The sequence below is a fragment of the Daktulosphaira vitifoliae genome, unplaced genomic scaffold (genome assembly GCF_025091365.1).
Source record: "Daktulosphaira vitifoliae isolate Bord-2020 unplaced genomic scaffold, ASM2509136v1 Scaffold_1, whole genome shotgun sequence".
Taxonomy (NCBI): domain Eukaryota; kingdom Metazoa; phylum Arthropoda; class Insecta; order Hemiptera; family Phylloxeridae; genus Daktulosphaira; species Daktulosphaira vitifoliae.
Window position 1 is genome coordinate 26292467 of NW_026099572.1, and position 24429 is coordinate 26316895.

At 26.3% G+C, this 24429-nt stretch overlaps 3 protein-coding genes across 3 annotated transcripts in view; 1 reads left to right on the forward strand and 2 right to left on the reverse strand.

The window, feature by feature from the left end:
• The window catches only part of LOC126910541 (uncharacterized), an 8182-nt gene extending 5830 nt beyond the window's left edge, over window positions 1-2352 (forward strand). Inside the window, exon 3 of the mRNA XM_050693187.1 lies at window positions 1811-2352. Coding sequence (XP_050549144.1) covers window positions 1811-2057 — 247 coding nt within the window. The 3' untranslated portion in view covers window positions 2058-2352. The remainder of the gene's footprint in view (window positions 1-1810) is intronic.
• A 1285-nt stretch (window positions 2353-3637) lies between these two features.
• Window positions 3638-7923, reverse strand: LOC126910547 (lipoma-preferred partner homolog). Its single transcript, XM_050693193.1, has 7 exons — window positions 7440-7923; window positions 7260-7372; window positions 6966-7179; window positions 5979-6148; window positions 5605-5783; window positions 4575-4695; window positions 3638-4213 (listed from the first exon to the last, which is right to left on the reverse strand). Exons 1-7 carry the CDS (start codon window positions 7699-7701, stop codon window positions 4082-4084), a joined length of 1191 nt encoding a protein of 396 aa, XP_050549150.1. The 5' UTR covers window positions 7702-7923; the 3' UTR covers window positions 3638-4081.
• A 1856-nt stretch (window positions 7924-9779) lies between these two features.
• The window catches only part of LOC126910536 (cadherin-related tumor suppressor), a 29040-nt gene continuing 14390 nt past the window's right edge, over window positions 9780-24429 (reverse strand). The window contains exons 2-14 of the mRNA XM_050693177.1: window positions 22215-22529; window positions 21772-22005; window positions 21494-21695; window positions 21233-21426; window positions 20235-21159; window positions 19975-20155; window positions 16339-19912; window positions 14301-15853; window positions 13658-14216; window positions 13316-13586; window positions 12362-13006; window positions 11693-11949; window positions 9780-11238 (exon numbers count right to left, since the gene is read on the reverse strand). Coding sequence (XP_050549134.1) covers window positions 10459-11238; window positions 11693-11949; window positions 12362-13006; window positions 13316-13586; window positions 13658-14216; window positions 14301-15853; window positions 16339-19912; window positions 19975-20155; window positions 20235-21159; window positions 21233-21426; window positions 21494-21695; window positions 21772-22005; window positions 22215-22529 — 9690 coding nt within the window. The 3' untranslated portion in view covers window positions 9780-10458. The remainder of the gene's footprint in view (window positions 11239-11692; window positions 11950-12361; window positions 13007-13315; window positions 13587-13657; window positions 14217-14300; window positions 15854-16338; window positions 19913-19974; window positions 20156-20234; window positions 21160-21232; window positions 21427-21493; window positions 21696-21771; window positions 22006-22214; window positions 22530-24429) is intronic.

The following is a 24429-nucleotide window of genomic DNA, read 5'->3' on the forward strand; positions in this document are numbered from 1 at the left end:
ATATTACATTTAACTTTATAATGCTATAACTTATTGAAAAGTTTATGGATCCACACAATTTTTTTATGAGAAATAATATTTTTTAATAAACCCTTTTTCATTCGACATACTTTATCTTAATCGAGATAATAAGAAACCAGCAGATCAAGTAGCTTTTGGAATAAAACACCAATTTTTTTTAAATTAAACACTATCTAAAGATTTGCATCGAAGCGTTTATTTTTGATAGTGATTTTAATCACTGTCAGATATCATTATACTTGATCCAACTATACCACGTCACAACTGTACCGCGACCCCCCTGTGCTGGGTTTTTTTTAATTTATTATTTAATTTATTTATTTATAGTAAATTTGTAATTAGCCTTAATGGGTTAATAATTCAATGACTGATATATAATACAGAATATAGAAAATAAAAGCTGTTTATAAGTATAAAATAATTATAAACAAAATACTAAAATACATACAGAATCTTCAGTATGTAAGGAAGGAAACAAGTAAATTGATACAAACAATGAGAACAATAGAAACCCGTTTCCTTACTTACTGAACACTCTATAGAATATTTATCATACGATTTAAGTAACAAAATTAGTAAAAATAACTACAAAAAAAATTTTCATTGGAAAACCCAAAAATTAAAATTAAAAAAAAGAGAAAAGTGAAGAAAAAGTTAAAAGGAAAAGCTCATGAAACTTGTAAAACAATAAAAAACAATATCAAAAAAAACCTTTTATAGATTTTTATATTATATAGAGTAAATACAATTATAGCAATTTTGTAATTAATCTTCACTACGACATTTAATGAGTATATTATATTANTTATAGCAATTTTGTAATTAATCTTCACTACGACATTTAATGAGTATATTATATTATACTTAATTTCTCATATAATATATACACTATAACACACTATTATTCTAAATTTTAAAATTAACCCTAACTATAGTGCAGTATTTGGACAAAGAAAATCAGTTGTACAATAAACAAATTTTAAATGCCTAAGTTGCTGGAATTAGATCATTTTGGGCCAACCAAAGATGGGAAAAGATTGTTTTTGTAATTTATAACTTAAAATACCTTTATATTTTATAATTATCTTAAAAAGTATGTAAATTAAGTTTATAATCATGTTTATCAGACTTTTTTGATTTACCAAAAAATTCATATTGGTACTTAGAACACTTAGCCTCATCAAGCCTCAACTATTCAATAATAAATTTAATATCAACATAGAATAACTTATAACGTTTTCGCGCTATATATATATATATATAATTATAAAAAGGTAATTTCTAAGATAAATTAATAATAGCAAAGAACCTTATTCTAGCTACTGAATCAGAAAAGAAATCAAAATTTTAATTGAATTACCTAACAACAACATATAATTAAGAAGAGTACAGTTTTTCTGATTAACTTTGATAATATTTACGATGTATTTCAAGCAATAAACAATTTTTAGAATAACTTAAATAATTAAAAAATTGAGTTTTAAAAGGCATTGTAGACTCTAATGCTTATCAATTAAAAAGACAATTCAATGTTTAGTGTATTAGCGATATATTTTATAAAATAATAAAAATTAAAAACTTGACATTTTTTATCAAACTATAGCCATTCTATTAACTAAAAATTAAATTTATTACTTTAAATAAATCTTACCTAGATAAAATATTCGATATTTAAAAATTTTATACAATAATAACAATTTTTAAAACTAGTAACGTTTGTTAAATTATATTAAGGATAGAAATTATAAAATTATATGATAATTATTTTTATTTATTATTGGTCAATTAGATATTTGGACTATGATGTTGTGAAAATGAGAAATAATGATGATTATGTTGAATTACAAAGAACATTAAATAATGAAAAATATCAACCACTCATAATTTTATCAGAAAAAGATCAAACTGTTTCAACGACTGAACAGGAACAACCAAACAGAAGTAGGAGATCATTACATTATTTAAAGCAGAAAGATCACGGAAATCACAAACAAAAAAAAGTTAAATTAAACAGCAAATATATTTCAAGATCTTAGCCATTAATAATTTAAAAATCATAGATAATAAATACGTGAACAGGATATGTACTTATTTGTCATCTATGTTAAAAATAACCTATACTGTTATTAAGGGAGTTTACTTAAATTTCAATAATCAATGTGAATTTTAATTGAACTTTAGAACTTATTTTTCACCTATAATTATAATTTTAATTTATTTCAAGTAATATATTTGGTTTTGTTGAAAATGTAAAATTATAATTACTTATATAGAAATTTTAGGTAAGGAATTCAGTTACTAGTTATTATAATAAATTAGATTTTAGTACAAGGAAAACTAAGAATGATTTATGAAAAAATTATTTATTATAAAAATATTTATTGCTTTTAACCCAAAAACGATTTGTTACAAAATTATATTTATTATTAAAATAACATTTTAATAAAATGAAAGAGTTTAAAAAAATTTTTGTTTATCTGAAAATTAATATTTTAAACCTATTTCTTTAAATTATTATTGTTCGCATAAGTTGTTATATAGCTGATAATAATCGTAAAAAGGTTATAAAATAAATTTTAGAAGTATACTTCTAAAACTTATTTAATTATATGTACAAATATAATTTATTTTTTAATATTTTTATTGAACAGACATGAGGATAATTACAATATAAAGACCTGTTTCATTGGATAAATTTAACTTAACTTAATCAATTTAATAAAAATAATTACTTTTTTGACCCTAGATCATTTTTTTTATTAGTCATACAATTTAAATGATTTTTTAATAGTCTTGTGTTTTAACATTTTTTCATAATATTGAATAAAATATTGCAATAATAAATATTATTCTAGATTAGAAAATACTGATTCGTTATTATTTTACAAATTATAAGCTTTTAGATATTAATAATCCCTATCAACTTAAATTACCAAGTTGGACCACTGGATTAACTTCATAAATCTGTCACTAGAACTTGTACCATGTAAATTAAAAGTTGTATTATTAGATATTAGAAAAGTCCTATTTTTTCATCTTTAGATATTATTTATAAACATTTTAATATTTAAGATTAATATGTTAAAAACTAATAATTACCTACAACAATTTAAATGCTTAAGCTTCGACCATTATAATTATTGTATACATTGTACACTAAACGTAAACTTTCAAACATTACTTGTAATTTATAACAAATCTGAATTATCCATTAATGAATGCAGTTCTGACATTATTTATTCTTTAATATATTTTTCATAAATTAAAAACATGAGTATAATATTAATTACAATTTTCTTTCTTTACTGGTTAACAATAAAAATACTACAATTAAGATTCTTTTAGTGAGATATTGAGATAGAATATCTAGACTCTACAATGAAATATGTATGAAAATCTTCACTAGAAAGTATTTTTATCCTCAGTACAAACATAGACAAATAATAAATAATAAACAAGTATTTTTAGGGAATGTTTGAGTTATAATTAACCAATAAAAATACATAACAAATAATAAATTATTAATTAAATTTAAGCTAAAATGAATGAGACGATTAATCTTTATAATGTACTTATAATTTATAAATATAAATAATATAATATAAATATATGGCAATTATCCATGGAATAAAATAAAACATAAATCACAAATAATACCACTTATTTACAAAAAAATCTCTAGAAATGGATTAGTAATTAGTAAAATACCAATACCAATTTGATAATTCTTTTTTATTTGTAGATTTAAAAAAACTATATAAACTTTCAAGTGTGGTATAAAATTATAAAACCTTTATATATATATTAATTTCCTAGTAAAAAAACTATTATACATCTCACACAAATATGCATATTGAAGAGTACATATACTTTACAGCAGATTTAGCACATATTATTTTAATTGATACAAATAATTTTAAGTACAAAGATCATCTCATATTATAAAATTACAAAATAGCTAGATCCTTATGAAGTAATAACAATAATAGTTGATTAATAATTTAAAAAGCTGAACTTAATAATAAAATTTAACATAAGATCAAAATAGTTGATATTTTCATTACAATTCTGTTATCATTATAGATGTCAGAGCTTGGACTCTTTTTGCATTACAACTTTTACATAATACGTGATCATCTAAAGGATAACAACCTCGACCTTCTGATTCAGACCCCAATAATGTATCACAATCCTAAATCAAAGTAATAGAATTATATTAATTATGGATATGCACTTAAAAAGTTATGTTAATTGCAGGGTATAAAATATCTAACTGATGGCTTTTATAAAAGTTTTCAGTTAGATTCCATTTTTTTTTTTAAACAATTTTTGGATTCTTAGGTTTTTTTTTAAATATATTTTTTATTACTTACTTTCAGTAATAAAAGTATGCTTTTAACATAGTCTAAGATTGCTTTAAAAAAAATGTAAAATAAAATTTTAATTATCATAAAACTCATATAACTTTAAAAAGTTATATGAGTTATCAATTAGATCTGTTCCAGCCTGTATATTAAGTTTTAGTAATAATGTTATTAAAATATTATAATTACTTCGCATCTATAGCATTGCATATGAAAGCTTCGGTCTAGAGCAACAAATCTTACAGTTTCATCTTGTCCAGCTTCAGGCATTATGGGCAATAAACATACACTACATTTGGGTGCAAATTTCCTAAAAGTATCAATTAAAAATTAATTATTGTTTTTCTTTTTGCATGGATTTTAGGGTCTAGTAAGTAAGAAAACGGGTTACTATTGTTCTCAAAATTTGTAACAATCAAACTGTCTCCTTACTTAAAGAACATCCTCTATAATCATATATATTCTAGGAATCAATGATAGTTTTCATTAGGATATATAATAATTATAAATAAAATTTGTCTGAAAAAAGGTATTATTTGTGCTAAACAATTTAAGAAGTTGTGACAGAATTTTACAAAATTAGTGAGTCACAAATTTTATGAAAATTAAAAAAAAATTTACATTAGGTATGCATAAAAAAAAATTTCAATAATGAGTTACCACCAATTTTCATAATAAAAAAGCTTATTAGTAAAAAGTTTATTCGGAGTGTTTTATAATTTTAGATTATTAAAAAACTTATTTTGTTGTAATTCTATTATAATTGAAATGTTTTCAATTTTATTGTTAAATGATGTAGAATAAAAAAATTTGTTGATAATAATGGTTATGATGAATATAAAATTATTAAAATTATCCATATCTAAGATTTTATTCACTGTGGAAGGGATAACAATACTTCCACGGGATCTCTGCCAATTGTAACAGGTACTTAATGAAGCAGCAACAGGTCAACATCTGGTGTAAAATGTTGTTAAAAAGTATGAGTCGTCTTGAACAGAACTTAGAATATCTAAATCTAAGATTTTAATAATTCCTATATTATCAATCAAAACCATAAATAAATACTCAACCAATTAAAATATACATTAAGTTGTAAGTTTTAAATCATTTTTGGTATAATGATAGTTTTACTTCTTGATAAAATAATTTGAAAAAAAAGATAAGATTAAGCTAATTAATTTAGTTAATAATGACTTGACAAATAATAAAAATATACTTGTGGAAATCATCAATGCAATAAATTTGATTTGCAGCATCAATAGTAAAAGGTATACCATCCAACAAAGTAGAACAAACAATACATCGAAAACAGTGAGGATGATATGGTCGTCCTGTTGCTCTTAGTATACGATCCAAAATTGGAATTTGACAAACAGAACATTTTTCCAGGGTATCCTAAAAATACAAAAAAATGATTAAATAAAAATAAAAAATATTTTTAACATAACAAAATGAATAAGTTTATTTAATATACTATAAAATAAATTAAATTTTAATTTAGACTTTTTAGAAAGAGCTTTAAAATTACTATTTTCTAACACCTATATATTGGAATTAATTAATAAAACTATTAAAAGGTAAATGACTTACCAAGTATCCTTCTTCACAATATGGTTTATTATCAATATGATAAAATGGTTTTCCTTCGAGTTGATCTCCACAATGAGTACAAGTAAAACATTTTATGTGATAGATATTTCCCATTGCAGTACATCCAAGGCCTTCTTCCATAACTTTTTCATTACACTTGGTACAATTCCCTAAAATTATAATTCAAACAAAAAAAATTTGAGCATAAAAATTAAATTTGATAGTTAAAAATTACGTGATAGTAATAATTTATTAGTCTAGATAAATGATATTAGGATTACAAAATGTCAGACACTGGCGTATTTACAGGTGTGGATATGAGTGTTATTTACTCACCAATGAAAGAAATAGTTCAAATAAAACTTTTTTTTGTAGGTAGTAAACATTATTAGAATGTATATAATCTAGAAAAAAATCCTAATTACTGTTAGATATTTAACATCATCATGAATAGGAAAAAAAATTTTTTGCATACAATTTCAATTTTCATTAGTCATGAAAAACTTATTTTAACTCTAATCATTATAATAACTTTTAGTTTATGAGAAAGATCCCAAGGTAATTCTTTTAATATTAGCCACTCGATTTTTTTTCTAAAATAATAATTATTGAAAGATTTTTTTTGTAATTTGTAATTTTATATATTTCTTGATTCATAATCCATACCTTATGCATTGCAAGAATGTGAGCTTTATTTTTTTTTTAATGGTAACATATATATTTAACTAGCTTATAAACAAAAAATAATCTAATTATAAAATTGACTGGCCAATAAGAACTTTTGACTCATAATTTTGAAAGTTATAAATATCTTAATATATAGAGTGTAGATGAGGTATGAGTTATATTGTTTTTATTATTAGGCATTACTATGTTGCGCTCTTCCTCAATTCTATATTTAAAAATGTTAATAACTTTCTAAATACTAGTAATCATTAAAATTACAATACACTATATGATGAATATTAAAAAAATTAATAAACATACAGTCTAAGAGATTTTGATGATTTTCCAAACTTGATTTTCCTTCATTTACAGACATTGAATTTACAAGAAGATCAGTTAAAGAATCTACTTCTGTTTCATGTTCGCGAGCTATAATAGACTGTGACAAACTACTCATTGAGTATGTAGATGATAGTTCACTTGGTGGTCTTACAGCATTGATGGGTTCATAGATAGATTCATACATTTTAGATGCCTAAAAATATAATTGTATCAGAATAAGAAGTAGTATTCTTTCTAAAATGCATAGATAAAAAATTTATTTTTTATTTTTACTTGAGAAGAAGAATTATCAAAATCTTTAGCATCGTCCTCATAGCTTGCAGCTTTCTGCAACTCAGAATAACTTGAACTAACAGGTGAAGGAGGGCAATGTAAATTATCCTTGCCTAAATGTTATTAAACAAGAGTTTAAAAAGATAAGATATAATAAAATTGTAAAATATCATAGCATACTTAATGGTTTCAAATTATCATATACAGGATATTGATCACTTTTATAGGCAGAATTGCTAGTTTTTGTTGTAATATTAGAATAAATATTACTTGAGTTAGGTTCATAAGATATATTACTGTACAACCCCTGTGATGATTGTGATTTTGAATTAATGAGGTTCGTGTTATAGTAAGTAGGTTCGTCTTTTATAGTTGGTTTGCTATTCTGGTATTTAACATCAGAAACGTTAGCATACAGTGGACTAGACGGTTTTTTGTACATTTTTTAGTTCTACATAAAATGATAAAGCAAATAATATAGTAAGTGAAAATGATATTTAAAGAAAAATGTAAAATAAAAAAATATTTGATATATGCAATAACTTATATATTTAAAATAAAATAAACTATCTTCACAGTAATAAACGTATCAAAAACATAATTATTAAATACTGAAAAAATAGTTTAATATTATACTGAAATCTGCAGTGATACTCATTCATCACTAGATAGGCGTTTGCAATCGTAAGCTGATTTTATCATTGATATCACAAAATCTCAATAAATATAACGTGATTAGTTATCATGGATGAATAAATACTTATAAAAAATATAAATCACAAAATAGGTTGGACGTATGAATTCTAATAAATTGCCGTTTCAATGTAGGTACCATTTATATAATGAAAAGTAACATTAAGACCGTTCCTGAGATTTGCTAAACTAGAAAAAATTATTATAAGTATAAGTGTAAAATTGGGAGGGGTTAGGAGAGTTCAACCACTTCAATTTTAAAATGAACTCCACCGAAATTGTAGTAAAAAACTATATGTTTTATTATAAAAAATAAATTTAAGATGGCGAAAATTAGATATAATAAGCTTCTTCGAAAATTTTGTTGAAATTGTACCAATTCCTGTAAGGTAGTTTATGTATTTTTCACAAACACAAGTCCTGGGCGCCGTCTATAGAGCGATATAAGCTGCTATGAATAGCGTAATAAGGAATGTACAAAAATAAATTATATGTAACATTATATAAATGTAATATTTGTTACAAATAAACATTATTTATTATTATTATAAAAAAAAAAAAAAAAAAAAAGGTGGATAACTACAATAGAAAATTATGATATATGTCATAAAAATTGTTGAAGACTTTTTAGAGTAATACAGAAATTTTTTGAAGTTAACAGTAGTGTCACAATTTTTGTGCCCTCTGCCTGTTAACCATCCTAGATAAAAATATAATTATTTAAAAATAACAGTTTTGTTAAACACAATTTTACAACATTTTTTCGAAAACCAAACTTCATTCTCGTTTTTTAAACATATGTCAGAGATAAGTTACAGTTTTAGAAAGAACCTTACTTTTTTGAGCTTTAAAACACCTTCAAAATGAATACTTTTTTAAAACGGTATGTAACTACAAAATAAATAAATATATCGTTTCAAATGTTTTCATTAACTTTACAAAAATTAAAAATGTCTCGATTATAAAAATAATTTATCGCCAATAATGCAAAATATCATGAATAATACAGAGAACGCGATACGTCTCACCAATTGGTATTTTCGTTTTTATAGTCAGGGCAGTATTTAGTAGGTGGCTCGGAGAGACAATAGCTCCCAAAAATTCTCAGGAGCGAATCCCAATATTGAAGAGAAAATCTTACAAATATTGTCAATATATAGTCGATAAAAAAAAATTATTTTAATATTGGTAGATTGTTAATATGTTAATAATAAAACAAAATTTGTTTTTGTTTACTAAAAAAAAAAACGTTGTCGACGATTAGTAGCCACACCTGACCTTGCGTATGACCAGGATAATGTCAAACTAAAAGGCGCATTTTAAAATTTCGCCTCGGGCATAATGTATGGATAGTCCTGAGTACATAGTTAAGTAAATAAAGTATACAGAGGAAAACAAAATGATATATTCCTATTCCTTTAATAATAAAACATTTGAATATTAGTAAAATTAATAATTTTTTACTAAATAAACTATATTACTTAATACTACTGCTAATGGACTATTGAATTAAACCATAAAATAAAAATTGAAAAAATGGATTTTTTCCGGTACTCTTCATATGTATATATATAATTAATCGATATCTACAAATAATCCGAGACACCTAGTAGAGCACTGTACGGGTCGTACTCATTTAATCCGACTCAAAACCTACTTGCACTTACACGAAACATTTATTCAATTAGTTTTTGGAAAAATTATATATATTTGAATAATATTCAGTTGATCATAAAAAATAACAAAACTTCTGTACATAGAATATACCTAATAAATTCTACAAATTTCATTTTTTTTAATCAGTCAAATTTATTTTATTGTTTACATACTTACATCTATATGGCACAAATATAATACAAATTTTACATAATTACATTAATTTTTACAATATATATATACACATAAATATATTTTTTTGATTTTGCATTTAATTATTAATTTATACCATTAAAATCTAGTTTTCGTTTTAACGTAAGGTAAATGAAACATTTCGGCTTGTATAAAAAAAAATTCTATTCACAAAATACAATAGATAAGATAGTAATGATTTATTTATAATTGTCAAAGAAAAATGTTCATTTTTTTATAATAAAATTACTTACGAAATGTAAAATAAATGAAATGTGTAATTCTGACGATATGTTTCATTCATTACTGTAAGACGATTATCCAGTTTTGGTATATATCTTTGATATAAGTTAACAATATATATTTATTTGATGATCACGCATATATTAAGTTTAAAAATTAATCAGTTAATCAGTACGTATTAAAAGTTCATACAATGTTAATGTTGTACATTTGAATAGCGTCAACCCAACGTTATTGTCAATTATTAGGTAACGCTATAAGTTAAATTAAATATACTAAAATTGAATTAAAATTTTTTAACTAATAATTATTATATACAAATACAATTTGTTAATCTTTAAAAGTTTCGGTAAATGACTAGCACCAATGTTAAAAATAAATATTTATCAAATAGTTTAAATTTCGATAAACTGTATCAAACGTATTCTTCGGGTGATTTTCGCGATGACCGCGAACCGTTTGTTCCTCTCATCTGCCGACTTTCAATATCTGAATGGTCATTGTCGTTGTATGGTGGCCTCATATTCGGTGACCAGTTGAGCAAATAGTCCCAGCCAAGACCTACTGGTATGCTTGACGATTCAGATGCATTGTTTTGATTTCTATACATAGGCCCATCATCATCAGATGCAACCAAAGTACTTAAAGAGCCTCGAAACGACGAATCAAACGTATCGTATCCAACGACCGTTTGCTGTTGTTGTTTTGGTTGATGATTTTTTTGACTTAAAACTGAACCTTGTCGAGTGCAAGTATCTTTGTCTAAGTTAGGATTCTTAATATTGTTAAAAATTACATCACTAAGCTTCTCGCCAGACACGCTATTGTTGTCGTACTCGATTTCTGAGCAAGTAAAAGAGTCGTTTCCACTTTCGTCCGATGATGTATTACTCGTATCATCGTCATCTTGTTCATTTTGTGTTACCACCATATTTGGCGGTCTACCACTAGAATTAGATACCGCATCAACAGTGCTCACTAGACTAGACGGACGACGATCGCCGTGTGAAGATAATACTTGTGAACGGCTAGGGGCTCCACTACCGGAAATGCCACTACCGCTCAAACTATGGCCACTCATTACAGGACTATTAAGACTTCGTTCACTGTTACTATGCATTGGACAGTCTTTGCTCACTACGCCAGATGACGAAGTTGCTAGCAAAGCTGTTTGTAGAGGTTTGCCGCTTATATCCTGAAATAATATTAGTATAATAATTAATAGGATAAAAAATCAGTATAGTTTAAAAATGCATAAATCTATTAATTAATTTTAAATAAAATGTGTTAAAATAAGTGTTATGTTAGTTGATTCTACCATTTTTATCGACTTAAATTAAATATTAATCGATTTAACATTCAGAATATTATGGTGTTCAAATATAATTATATCAAAGTTTAAGTCAACTAAATAGCTTGTGTAACTTAAGGAAATCATGTTATTCTTCGAACCTTTATACATCAATGAGGTAAATAAGTTCAAATTGGCGATTAATATATAATTTAAGTCAATTAATAAAAATAATTTGTCAAAATAAAACATTTTAAAATCTTGTAATTGTTAATTAATTAATTCACTGATTAAAGTATTGTTTTTTAGTAAAGAATACATTGAATTCAAATATAAACAAAAAATAGAACTGACTTACCCTTAACGTTAGAATTCTAGGCAATTGTTGACTTAATTCACTACTGGGACTTAATCTAGCCAATGGCGTGCTTTGATGTTGTATGTGATTAGAAGAATCCAATGGTGGAGGAGGAGGTGGAATAGATGATCGACTATCCCTAGAATGCGGTGATTGGAACCCATTCGAATGTCTCATTTGCTTATGAAACATATTTGTCGGTAATCCGGGACTTAAATGGGTTTTCATTCTTCGTAGATTGTTTCCATCTCGGTAACCTTAAGTATAAAATTATAATTTAGTATACAATATATATATATATATATATTTTTTTTTTTTCAACTCTCAATTCCAAATATTAATACCAAATAATATACCAAGAATTTTTCATTAGTAGACGAGGGAAAGATAATACTCAATTAATTTTTAATTATCGTCTAGTCATTTTCTTCATTACATCATTATATTTTAGATAAACTAGTTATGTACGTTACCATTTAAAAAAATAAAGTTGACATCTCTATAAGTTATAAGGGATGATTCTAAAAAGTAATTATTAGTTGATAAATAAAAATTATTTTTTTAATTTAAGTGTAATCAAGTTGTTTATGATTTAACTCAGTATACTTTTTAAAATATGATCACGTGGATAAAAACTAATCATTTATCTAATATAATTTAATAGCTTACTTTTATAGTGATAAATTATATCAATATCAGATGGTGCGATAGAACTAGCATTTTCTAAATCATAATGTTCAGGCATGTCGTGATCAGTTGTGCTATCATGCTGATGTATATTTTTCATAATATGTTGATTGAGTTCATCTCTCTGAGGAGGTGGTGATTTACCGATTACTTCTCTTTCAATTATATCGGGTCTATGAGATCTACGTGTATCATTCATTCCCAGATCTTGATCTTTGTAACGCTTAGAAAGTATTTCTGGTGGTATCATATGGTGTCTTATAACATCTCCTGATTCAGATATGAAAGAAGATACTGGGATTGAATTTAAAGCAGAAGATTCATTATTTAAACTTCTTTGAAACTTGTTATTGTCCGAATCCTTATCGTCTTTAATTTGTTTTCTGATTTTAAATACTACAAAACTAACTGTAATGGCCATAATAAGAATAACAAAAAAGATAATGACTAGAGTAATTCCAAGACTTAATGGATCCGTCACAGTAACTCCGGATGCTGCTAATCCAACTAAGTCACAATCAAATGACGTTCGACCAACATGATAAACTTCTGAGAATATGCTACCAGTTCCATTAAATGGTTGAAGTTCTTTATTAATTGTAAAATTGGCAAAACATCCTGTAAAACCTAAAATAAAATTAATAATAATTATTAATTTTATTTAATAAAGTACTAATTATTAGTATTTATAACACCGAAATAAGTAAATATATCATTCTATTTAGTTTAGGCCTCGCTAAATTTTTATAAAAATTTCAAATTTAACAAGGTATTTTTATAGGTGATAATAATTTTTAAAATAGATGATAAGGTTATTATAAAAAAAATCATAACTGATGTTTAAAGTAACTTTTATTGAATTAGTATATTATGCAAAGTATAATTCATATGTATCATATGTGTGTATCATACTTGTCATAATTATTATTGACTTACTGTCAGTGGAAATTTTTCCAGGAAGATATTCTAAATCCATGCCTCCTAAATATAATTTAGTTAAGTAAGGATCCATAAAATCATGCACACTGGCTGAATCCAGTTCTTCGCCAACTTTATTATCATTTAAAAAGATTTTTAAACTCTTAGCACCTATAACCATTCTTAGGTTATGCCAATTTCCATCATCTAAATTGTTTCCCATAGTCATATTTACTGATGATGTAGATGTACTTAAGTATGAAGTATAAAGTAGCCTGCCTTGATTAAGCTGTAAATAATACATTACAATTTATAAGGTAAAAAAGTTAATTTTTTTTTTGTGTATATATTATTAAATACCTTAATTAATGTAAAATCTGTGTTAGATGCTGCTAAAAGTATGGTTGAATTTGATTGCATAGTTCTAAACATTAGACTGAGTTCTTTAATTGGTGGTATTAAATAAACATTTTTATTGTTTTTTTTTTGTTGCTTCCAAATTGTTGTTCCATAATATATATTCTCCAATAAATGTAGTCGTCTGTGTTTTTCTGAAATTTTATATTCTAAAAATGCACCATTATTTAAAGATACTGGTTGAAAAGCTTGATAGCAATTTGGTGACAATATATCATTTTCTAGGCATTGGCACATAATTCCAGTCCATTTTTCTAAACACATGGATCCTTCACCACATAATATCGGTGACTGAGAAGAACATTGCACTTGACGGTTACAAAATGGATCAACTAATTTTGATGAAATTGGATTGCTTAAATTTAAACTATAACCATTAACAGTAACACTATGTAAACATCCTACGAAATCATCTGAATGCACTTGGCCAGGTCTTTCTAAAATAGGGTCAGCAGACATCACTCCACCAATAAGTAAATTATTACCATTAAAATTTAATGTCCTATAATTTAAAACAAATTTATAATGCTGAAAACTTACATTAATAAAAAAAAGGTGATTTTAATAGAAACATAAATATACATACCCAACAGTTCCAGTGCTATCACTATAGCAAGTTTTGTTTGACGGCTTACATTCTTCACAATTATCCCCATTATCAGTACATGATGCAACACTCAAAGAAAGTACTTTACCATTTCTAACTGCGGTTATTTTTTGCCAAAAACCATCTGCCAATGATGAACCATCACTTTTGCCAACACTTATTGATGTTATTGAGCTTCTAGAACCACCATATGAAAATACACATCTTCCTTCAATCAGCTCAATCGTTATAAAATCTGATCGTCCACCAACTTGAGTTCCATAATTATAGAGTAATAAAGAATCAGATTTGATTGTTGAAAATACAATAGTTATATCATTAATTGTACTATCTAAAGGTGGAAATGTCATATAAGAATAATCATTAAAACCATATGATGTCTTTTCGCAATGCCTTCCGTGTAAACCATTTGGGCAATTACATTTATAACCTGGTTTTAAAGAAACGCATGAACCACCATTCAGACAAGGATTTGGTCGACATGAATCAGCAGTTAATTCACATGTATTTCCTCGATATCCCGGTCTACATAGACAGAAATATCCAACATTATCTTGTGTTTGCTTACAGCTGCCTCCGTTTAAACAAGGGTTTGTATCACATTTATCATAACGTTCTTTTTCACATTCAAAACCTTCACGATTTGATAGACATAAACATTGAAAACTTGTACCTTGACGCCTACAAGTACCACCATATTGACAAGGACTTGAAGCACACGGATCTTGGTGTTTTTCACATCTACTACCGGCATAACCATCTAAACAAGTACATGTAAATTCTTGTAAAATCGCAGGTGAAGTAAAAATATATCCTTGAGTACTTATAATACGAAATTCTTTCGATATAATTAATGAACTCTTACAGCTACCATTATTTTCACAAGTATTTATTTGACATGGATTATAATCAATGTCAATGTCTGATTTCATTGTTTGTGTAAAATAACTTGATCGTTTTCTTAAAATATGACTAGCATGTTCTTTATCAATATCTCTTACAGCAATCGCTAGTACAATACCATAATCTATTTCATTTATATTATATAATATAGAACTATTTTCTTCAAATGTTGAATTTAATGTACTGATAAATTTTGTATAATGATTTAAAATAAAATCAGATGCTGTAATATTATTTATTCTTGCAAAAATTGTATTTTCTATAATATTTTTATCAATTGTTTGATAATTTATTGTAACTGTATTGGTAACAGAATTATGTTTTCCATCATTGCCTAATATTTTTAAAACTGTCAAAGGCTGTATTTTTTTGTTAATATATAAATCACACGATTCAGGGATTGAAAATTCATCAGTGGGTACTTCAAAAAAACATTTGTAGTCACCAGTCAAATCAGAATCAATTGGTTTAACATCTGCTATTTTACCCACAGATAACTCATTTATCAAGGAATATAAAAATATTGAAATTGTACGAGCACTTGATGGACTATCATTTTGATCTAAAATGACTATATTAAGTAAGTTTTCTGTTGTTATTTGAGGAGAACCATTATCAGTTATTGATATCTAAGAAACATAAAAATAAGTTAATAAAAATAATATTAAGTGGCAAAAACATTTTGAGAAATTAATAATGAGAGGTTACAAAAAAAAATTTCTGTGGACAAACTACCATAATAACTTTTGGTTTCACTATTTTGCTCAAATTTTTTTTATATTAGTATTACCATTTAATTGATGAGGGTAAGTGTTTTTTTTTCAAATGTTAAAGGGCTATAAATTATATACAATTTAAAATAGATTTATATCATTAGTTTGTTTTAAATAATTGTCTAGTTATTTACAAAGATTTTATATTGTTTTATACATAGTTATTAAATTAAAAAAATTCAATCACTATCTTTCTTATAACCATAAAAAATATAGGCAAGTATAAAAATATTCTTATATAAAATTTTAAGGCTTATGTTCAAATTTGAAATATTTTTAATATATTGAATTATAATTTACTTTTTTTAAATAATTAAAAATTTTTTGTAAAAATAACATACCACTATATTAAGGTTTGGTGTTTGTTCACGATCAATATGTCTAGCAGTTCTTAGAAGTCCAGTTGATTCATCTAATGATACAAAATCTCTATGAGGGCCACCAACAATTTTGTATGTAAATGGAGCCCCATTTGGAGATTGATCTGCATCAGTTGCTGTTAGAACCATAATATTCGTATTGATGGGTTCGTTCTCAGAAACATATCCAACCCGATTTTCTGGTGATAACACAGGACCATTATCATTTACATCAGTTATTATAACTTTTACAATGGCTTTCCCGGTTTGAGGTGGCAAACCCGTATCTACAGCTCCAACTAATATTTCATAATAATTTACTGTTTCTCTATCAAAATCACCAACAGTTTCAACAGACCCATTTTGAGCATTAATTCTGAATAATTTTGTCATATTATTTAAAATTGAGTAAGTAAATTGATTATTTTGAGGCCACGCATCGTTGTCAAAAGCATGAACAGTTAAAATTTTTGCTCCTGGTCTTGTCCCTTCAGAAACAAAACATTCATAATATTCTTGACTAAATTCTGGAGGGTCATTTCCATCTTGAACTGATATAATTACTTGAGCTTCATTAGTGTCATTTCCTTTAATACTCCCATCATTTTTGGCCAAAACTGTTAGAATTATACGATTTTGAGTTTCTCTATCAAGTTGCTTAGATACTCTTAACAATCCATTGTTTCGACCAATAGTAAATCCTTTATTATTACTTGAGCCAACTAATAAATAAAATACTTCTCCATCAAATCCATCATCTAAATCAGTAGCTTTAACAGCACCGATAATAGAACCTATTTCAGCAGATTCTGCCACATCGTAATAAAATACAGATTGACTAAAAGTAGGGTAATACTCATTAACTCCTTCAATATGAATGATGACTTTTGTCGAGCCAGAAAATGATGAATCAGGATTTGTAGCCACAAGATTAATAGTAAATAATTTTTCTTGTTCAAAATCAAATGTACTTTTAGTATATATTACTCCTGAAGTACTATTGCAATAAAAAAAATTTTCTCCGGATCCACCTGTGATAACATAATTAATAATTGCATTTTTTGGTGAATCAAGATCTACAGCTATTATTTGTGATACAAATGTACCAACAGGCAAATTCTCCAAGACAAAAACATCATATTGTGTTTTATTGAAAACAGGTGGGTTGTCATTGATATCAGTCAGTATTATAGAGACAGTTGCTATTGATTGTTTTGGTTCAAATCCTAAATCTGAAGCAGTAATATTTAATTTATACTCTTTTAAAAATTCATAGTCTAAGATTTTTGCAATAGTAATAGCACCCGTTTCTTGATTTAAGTGAAATTTATCAGATAAATTTTTAGCTTCATATCGTATAATTCCATTCGGACCTTCATCACCATCTGTTGCTTTTACTGTTAGTATTGTAGTCCCAATAGGTTCATTTTCCGGAACAAATACTTGATAACTTAATGATGAAAATTCTGGAAGATAGTTATTTTCTCCAGTTATAATAATACTCACACTAGTTAAAGCTTGTTTTGGAGGAATACCTCGATCTGTTGCTCTAATAACTAGTTCAAATGTTTTGCCTAAATCTACACTGCTTAATTTCTTTTTTAATGTTATTAAACCAGTATTCTTATTCAATTGAATGATTTCTGTTGCATTTCCACCATAAATAAAATAATCAATCTCAGAATTAACTCCAGAGTCTTGGTCTGTTGCAATGATAGTATGCAATGGAGACCATTGCCTTACAGATATTGGGATAGGAATAAAGTAAGATTTCTGTTTGAACTCTGGAGCATGGTTGTTAGAATCAATTATATTGATAGTAACGGAACATTCGGAAGACATTGGAGGTTTTCCATTATCTGTAGCTACAACGATTAAAGAAAACTCATTTTCTGGTGATATTTCTTTAGACGAATTTTTATAAGTTATAATACGTTTAGTGAATATATCTCCATAAATTGGATCAATCACAAATAAATCAGAAGGATGTTTGAAATTATAAAATATGGCAGAATTTGAACCAACTTTATCTTTATCCATTGCAATTATACGACCAACGGTTAATCCAGTATTTTGAGATTCTGGAAAATTAAATTTGTAAAATGAATTTTCGAATTCTGGTGCATTATCATTAACATCTTGAACTGTAATAGTTAATGGTGTTTCAGCTTGCCATGACCCATCAGCAGCAATTACATTTAATAAATATTCATCTTGATTTTCTCTATCTAATTCTGATTGTACATACACATTTCCATTAGATGGATCAATTTTGAACACATTACCTGGATTTTCTGTGAATCTATAAGTCGCATTAGCATTAGCTCCAATATCTAAATCTGAACTTGTGATTCCTATAACAAAAGAACCAATCTCCATATTTTCTGTTACATTCACACTAAATAATCGAGTAAACCTTGGAGGATTGTCATTAATATCTAATACAGTTATATGAACCATTGTTGATCCTGTAAGTGATGGATATCCCTGATCAATTGCTTCAACAATTAGAGTGTACTGATCGTCAGTTTCTCTATCTAATTTTATATTTGTAACTATTTCTCCAGATATATCATCAATGTTAAATATTCCATTTAAATCATCTAATAATTTGTATGTTAATACACCATTTTTTCCTGTATCCTTATCCAAGGCTTTGACTGTTATAACAGGTGTAGGTGGAAACGTTTCTTCTTGAATTGTAACTGAATAAAACGGTAATTCAAATACAGGAGGATTATCATTTTCATCAGTTACATTAACGATTAATAAAATTGTACTTCTAAGACTTGGCTCGTCAGAATCTGATGCTTCTAACCACAGTTTATATTGACTAGCCTTTTCGTGATCAACCCCATTTTTTCCTACAATAATTTCACCACTTATTACATCAACTTCAAATGTGTTATCAACATTTCCACCAGCTATAGAATAACGGAGAATCCCTTTAGTTCCTGTTTTAGGAGATGTAGCTGTAATTCTAGATACACTACTACCCGGACTTGAATTTTCTACCAATGATAATTTTTCGGTTCCAGTTAAATGAACTACTGGAAAATCACGAGCTGGCCAGTTTATAATATTTAATTCAAACTCTGATGTTTTTGAAACTTGACCATTATCACTTGCTTTAATTTTGATTTTATATTCTATTTGTTTATTCAACTTTTGTAATGATTCAACAACTCCAGTGTTTTTGTCAATTTTAAACATTTCTTTATGATCACCAGCCAAGTAATAAGTGATTTTTCCATTATTTCCTGAATCTAAATCTGAAGCAGTCACTCCATATATAAACTGTTCAGCTTGTGTTTTATCGGAAATATAAATGGTACTCTTTGACGTTGGAAATTTAGGATAGTTATCATTAATGTCATTTACGTAAATAGTCAAATTCACAGCTGATGCTTTGGGATCTGTTATACTTGAGTCTTGAGCTACAACTGTAAGGTGAATTTTATCATTTTCTTCTCTATCAATATTATCTAATGTTCGAAGTACTCCTGTGTCTTCATCCAATTGAAACTGATTAAATTTATCTCCCAAAAGTGTATACCTAAACATTTGATTAAAAACATTAAAATAATTTTAAATTATAAGATTTATAAAAAATATTACTTGATTTTAGCGTTTAATCCAGCATCTAAATCTGTCGCAACTAACTGAATAATAAAATATCCTACTGGACTATTTTCATCAACATAAGCTGCGTAATTTTGCTGTTGAAATTTTGGACTATGGTCATTAACATCTTGAACTATTACACGCACAAATCCTGTACCACTCAATGGGGGCATTCCTATAAAATATTTTTATACGTAGATAACAAAATCCTAAGTCATAATATATCTATATATATGAAGTAGAAATATATTTACCAGAATCCATAGCTACAATAGTAATCATATGTTCAGATTGCATTTCCCTATCAAGACTTCTTGTTAAATGTATTTTTCCAGTTGTACTATCTATCAAAAAAAATTCAGTATCTTTTAAAAAGTACCGAATTTTACCATTATATCCAGAATCTGCATCAGTTGCTTTTACTTCAACTAATGGAAATTTCCTTAGATTAACATTAACATGTTCTTCAAGAACGTGAATTATATACGGAGAATCTGGGAAAATGGGATAGTTATCGTTTATATCCTGAACAGTTATAGTAACTACAATTTCATCAGAATTAACATGACTTTCTAAACCAATGGGACTATCTTCTGCTCTGATATTTAAAACGTAACGAGATTTTCGTTCATAATTTAAATATTTAGCTACACGTATTATACCTGTATCATCTTCAATACTAAAATCTAAATTTTCGTCACCACTTGTAATGGTAAATCTTAATGCGGCGTTTGGTCCTATGTCATTATCAGAAGCAAATAATTGCATTACAGCATATCCTACTGTAACGTTTTCAGGAACAGTGGACGTATAATGCCTAGGCTCAAATATTGGACTATTATCATTTTCATCCAAAATGTTGACTGTTAGTTTTATTAAAGAACTAAGAAACGGGTCTCCTCGATCTTTAGCACCTACTTCAAGAAAGTATGAAGATTTTATTTCTCGATCTAACTTTTTTGATACTCTTAAAATTCCGTCGATAGAACCTATTGTAAATGTTTTATCATCACCGGCATTTATCCAATATTCTATAAATCCATTTCTTTCTTCGTCATCATCTATTGCTTTAAGAACAGTAACTACTGTACCAATATCCACGTTTTCTAATACTGAAGTGTAATTTGGAGTAACCCATTGTGGTATACAATCATTTACGTCCTTGATCGTTATTGTTATCTAATCGGAAAATTCATCAGTTTAAATGTTACAACACTAGTTATTTTAAACTCAAATGTCAAAATTTAATTACCTGAGTTGTAGAAGTTAGTTCAGAAGCCTTTAAGCGTGCTCCATCCCTGGCAACTACAGCAAGATTATAGAAAGCAACTAATTCACGGTTTAAACTTCGAATCGGCCAAATAGAACCATTGTTTTGATCAATAGCAAAATCATTATGTTCTTGATCTAATAATTGAAAAGAATACTTGATATCACCATTCAATTCTGTAATATAAAATAAAATATTAGAGACTAAGGATCATGTATGCATTAAATAAAAAATAGTATTTACTAGAGTCACGATCGGTCGCTAATACAGTTGCTATAATAGTATTTTCAGTGACGTTTTCATAAATGTCTATACTATAACTATTTACTTCAAACACAGGAGTATTATCATTTTCATCAATAACATTTATATATACGGTTACAGTAGAGGACAACATTGGTTTTCCTCCATCCTGAGCTTGAATAATTAAGATATAATGTTGAACCTATATCATAAATCAAGTTTGATTGAATATTTATTTACAAATATTGTATTAGTATTAACACTCAATGCCAACTTACTTCTTCATAATCTAATTTTCCAGTTAAAGTTATAATACCACTGTGTGAATCTATATTAAACACATCGTTACCCCAATCACTCACTACTGTGTATGTAACAACACCGTTAATGTTTTCATCATCGTCAATTGCAAATATTTCACCAATTTTTGTACCCCTAATCGTGGCTTCACTTATATCAATAGAATAAACGTTTTTGTTGAATACAGGAGCATTGTCATTAATATCAAGAATCTAAAACCACAATCAAATATATGCAATTAACAAAGTATAATATATCAATCTTTCAAGAAATATAATTAAAATATGAAAAATGTTAGTGTTCATTTAAGTCATCCTTTAAACAAGCCAAATTATTCTTTCATAATATTTTTATCTTTCTATATTTTAAGACTTTAAAATGATTTTTATTATTTTAATTGATAAAATAGATATTTACTTACTATAAAAACAATAGACGTATCAGTATTATGAACTTCATCAGATACTCGTATTGAAAGCACGTGTCTGGAGCTGGTCTCTCTATCTATAGGTTTACGTATACGAATGTTGCCTGTAGACGCATCCAAATGGAACGACGAGCTATTGTCATCATCTCCAATAACCATGTATGTTAAAGACGAGTCTAAATCGGGGTCGGTGGCTTTCAAAGTAGCTACTAACGATCCAACTGGCATTTCTTCGGAAATCATGAACTCCAGTAAGCTGCTAGGCCAAACTGGACGATTGTCATTTTTATCTAGAACTGTCACTATAATCTGGAAAAATACAGAATAAATTTTCAATGATTTAATAATTATTTTTTAAATTTATTTGACAGTTATAATGTCTTTAATCAAACAAATTTTTTTTAGTAAGCAACTACAACAAAGGAGATTTTTGTTTATTTTTACTCCAATTCCTTATATACTTACTATAGATAACCTTAAATATCTTTTCAACAACATAACTATATAATGATATTAATGTTATAAGTGTAGTTAAAATAAAGTTGTTAAGAAGTTAAATTAAATTTTTAGAAGTATTTATGTGGCGCATATATATATATATATATATATATTTAGAGGTTCTACATGTTTCTCTCCAAATTGCTCCTGCGAGCAATTTCATTCAAATAATTGAATATAGTGTCATTAAAAGTATTTAAAAAATGATAAGTAAAATAATTTACTAATAATAGCTTCTAAATTCACTTTTTTAAAACTACAAAATTGATAAGATTTCAGCTATTTAAATATATCTTATAGTTGTACATCTTTAAATACAATTCTAAATACTTGAAAAACTGAAAGTAGATTAGTAATATTGATATTTTATTACTTAAATTATTAGATACTCTTTAGTTTTTCTATTTATGATTATTTAAATTAATTTTATAATTTGGATCTTAATTTGTAAAGAAATCATAAAAACGTTAAAAAAAAACTAATACCTACATAGAATACACTTAATAATAAAAAATAATAATAATTTATTTTTTTTAACAAAGTATAGTTATCTTGTATGTTTTATTAATAACTTTATTGTTTGCATTCTGTAATTTATGTGAGTACATAAAAATTATATATTTAATTAGTGTAATAAATGTTACTTTTAAACCAATAATTACAAATTATTTCAACGAAGTTAAGTTGCAATAGTTTAATTTTTTCAATTCCCCATAGGAAACAGTTGTCAGGTAAACTAACCCTACTTAATTAATTATTTAGCATCTGTTCTTGAAATATACAGATATATATTATTTAAAATAACAATATCTTTTAAAGAATTAATTTTTAATTATAATTATAAAAATGCTTTAAAAAAATTATATGCTATTCTTACTATTACAGTTCTTAAAATTTAATTTTAAGAAAATGTTTGAATGTGAAAAAAGAACCTTTCCAGTAAAAATAACTTGTCATATTATGATTCACGAAAAATAGTTTCCATTTTAATAGATTTCATCAGTCATCTCAATATCTGATTTTACTAATTTGTCAGTTTTTGTAAAATATTCAAGGAGTTTTAAAAATTATCATTATTTAAAATGTTGACAACTTTTAATTTTGTGGCGTACATCCAAAAACGGATGTCACCATAGATGCAGATATGGTTCTTTTAATACTAGTACACGCTGATATGTTTTTCGTACCACTAAGCAGATTTTGAATTCTTTTAAAATATTGTCATGGAGTATTGAGTTACTATTTTATAGTATATAACATAACCTTTGATTTGATATATGTTTAAAGGACGCAGTATTTCCGGAACATTTTCAAAAATTAAGTTGAAAAAGTTAGTTTTTATAAAAAAGTTTCAATTTTAAATCCCCCCCAATGAGCAGGTTAAGTGTTAGATTTTCAAAATAATGATATCAAATGAAAGGGAAATATCTAAAGTTTTAGTATAAAAAAAAATTATGTTAATTTGTTTATTTTTCAAAAAGTTATGGAAGTTTTAAGAAAAAAAAGTGAAAAAAATGACAAAATATCCGATTTTTAAATTTGTAATTTTTTTGGATATTTCCCCCATTTTCGGGGAACGAGGGAAATTTTTTCAATTTTTAAGGGTAAGTTCTCCAACTAGATACGATTTGTGATATTTTGGCGTACTTTTGAAAGAAATCGGTCCAGTGAGAGCTGAGAAAAAGTGGCAACAAACATAAAAAAAAAAAAA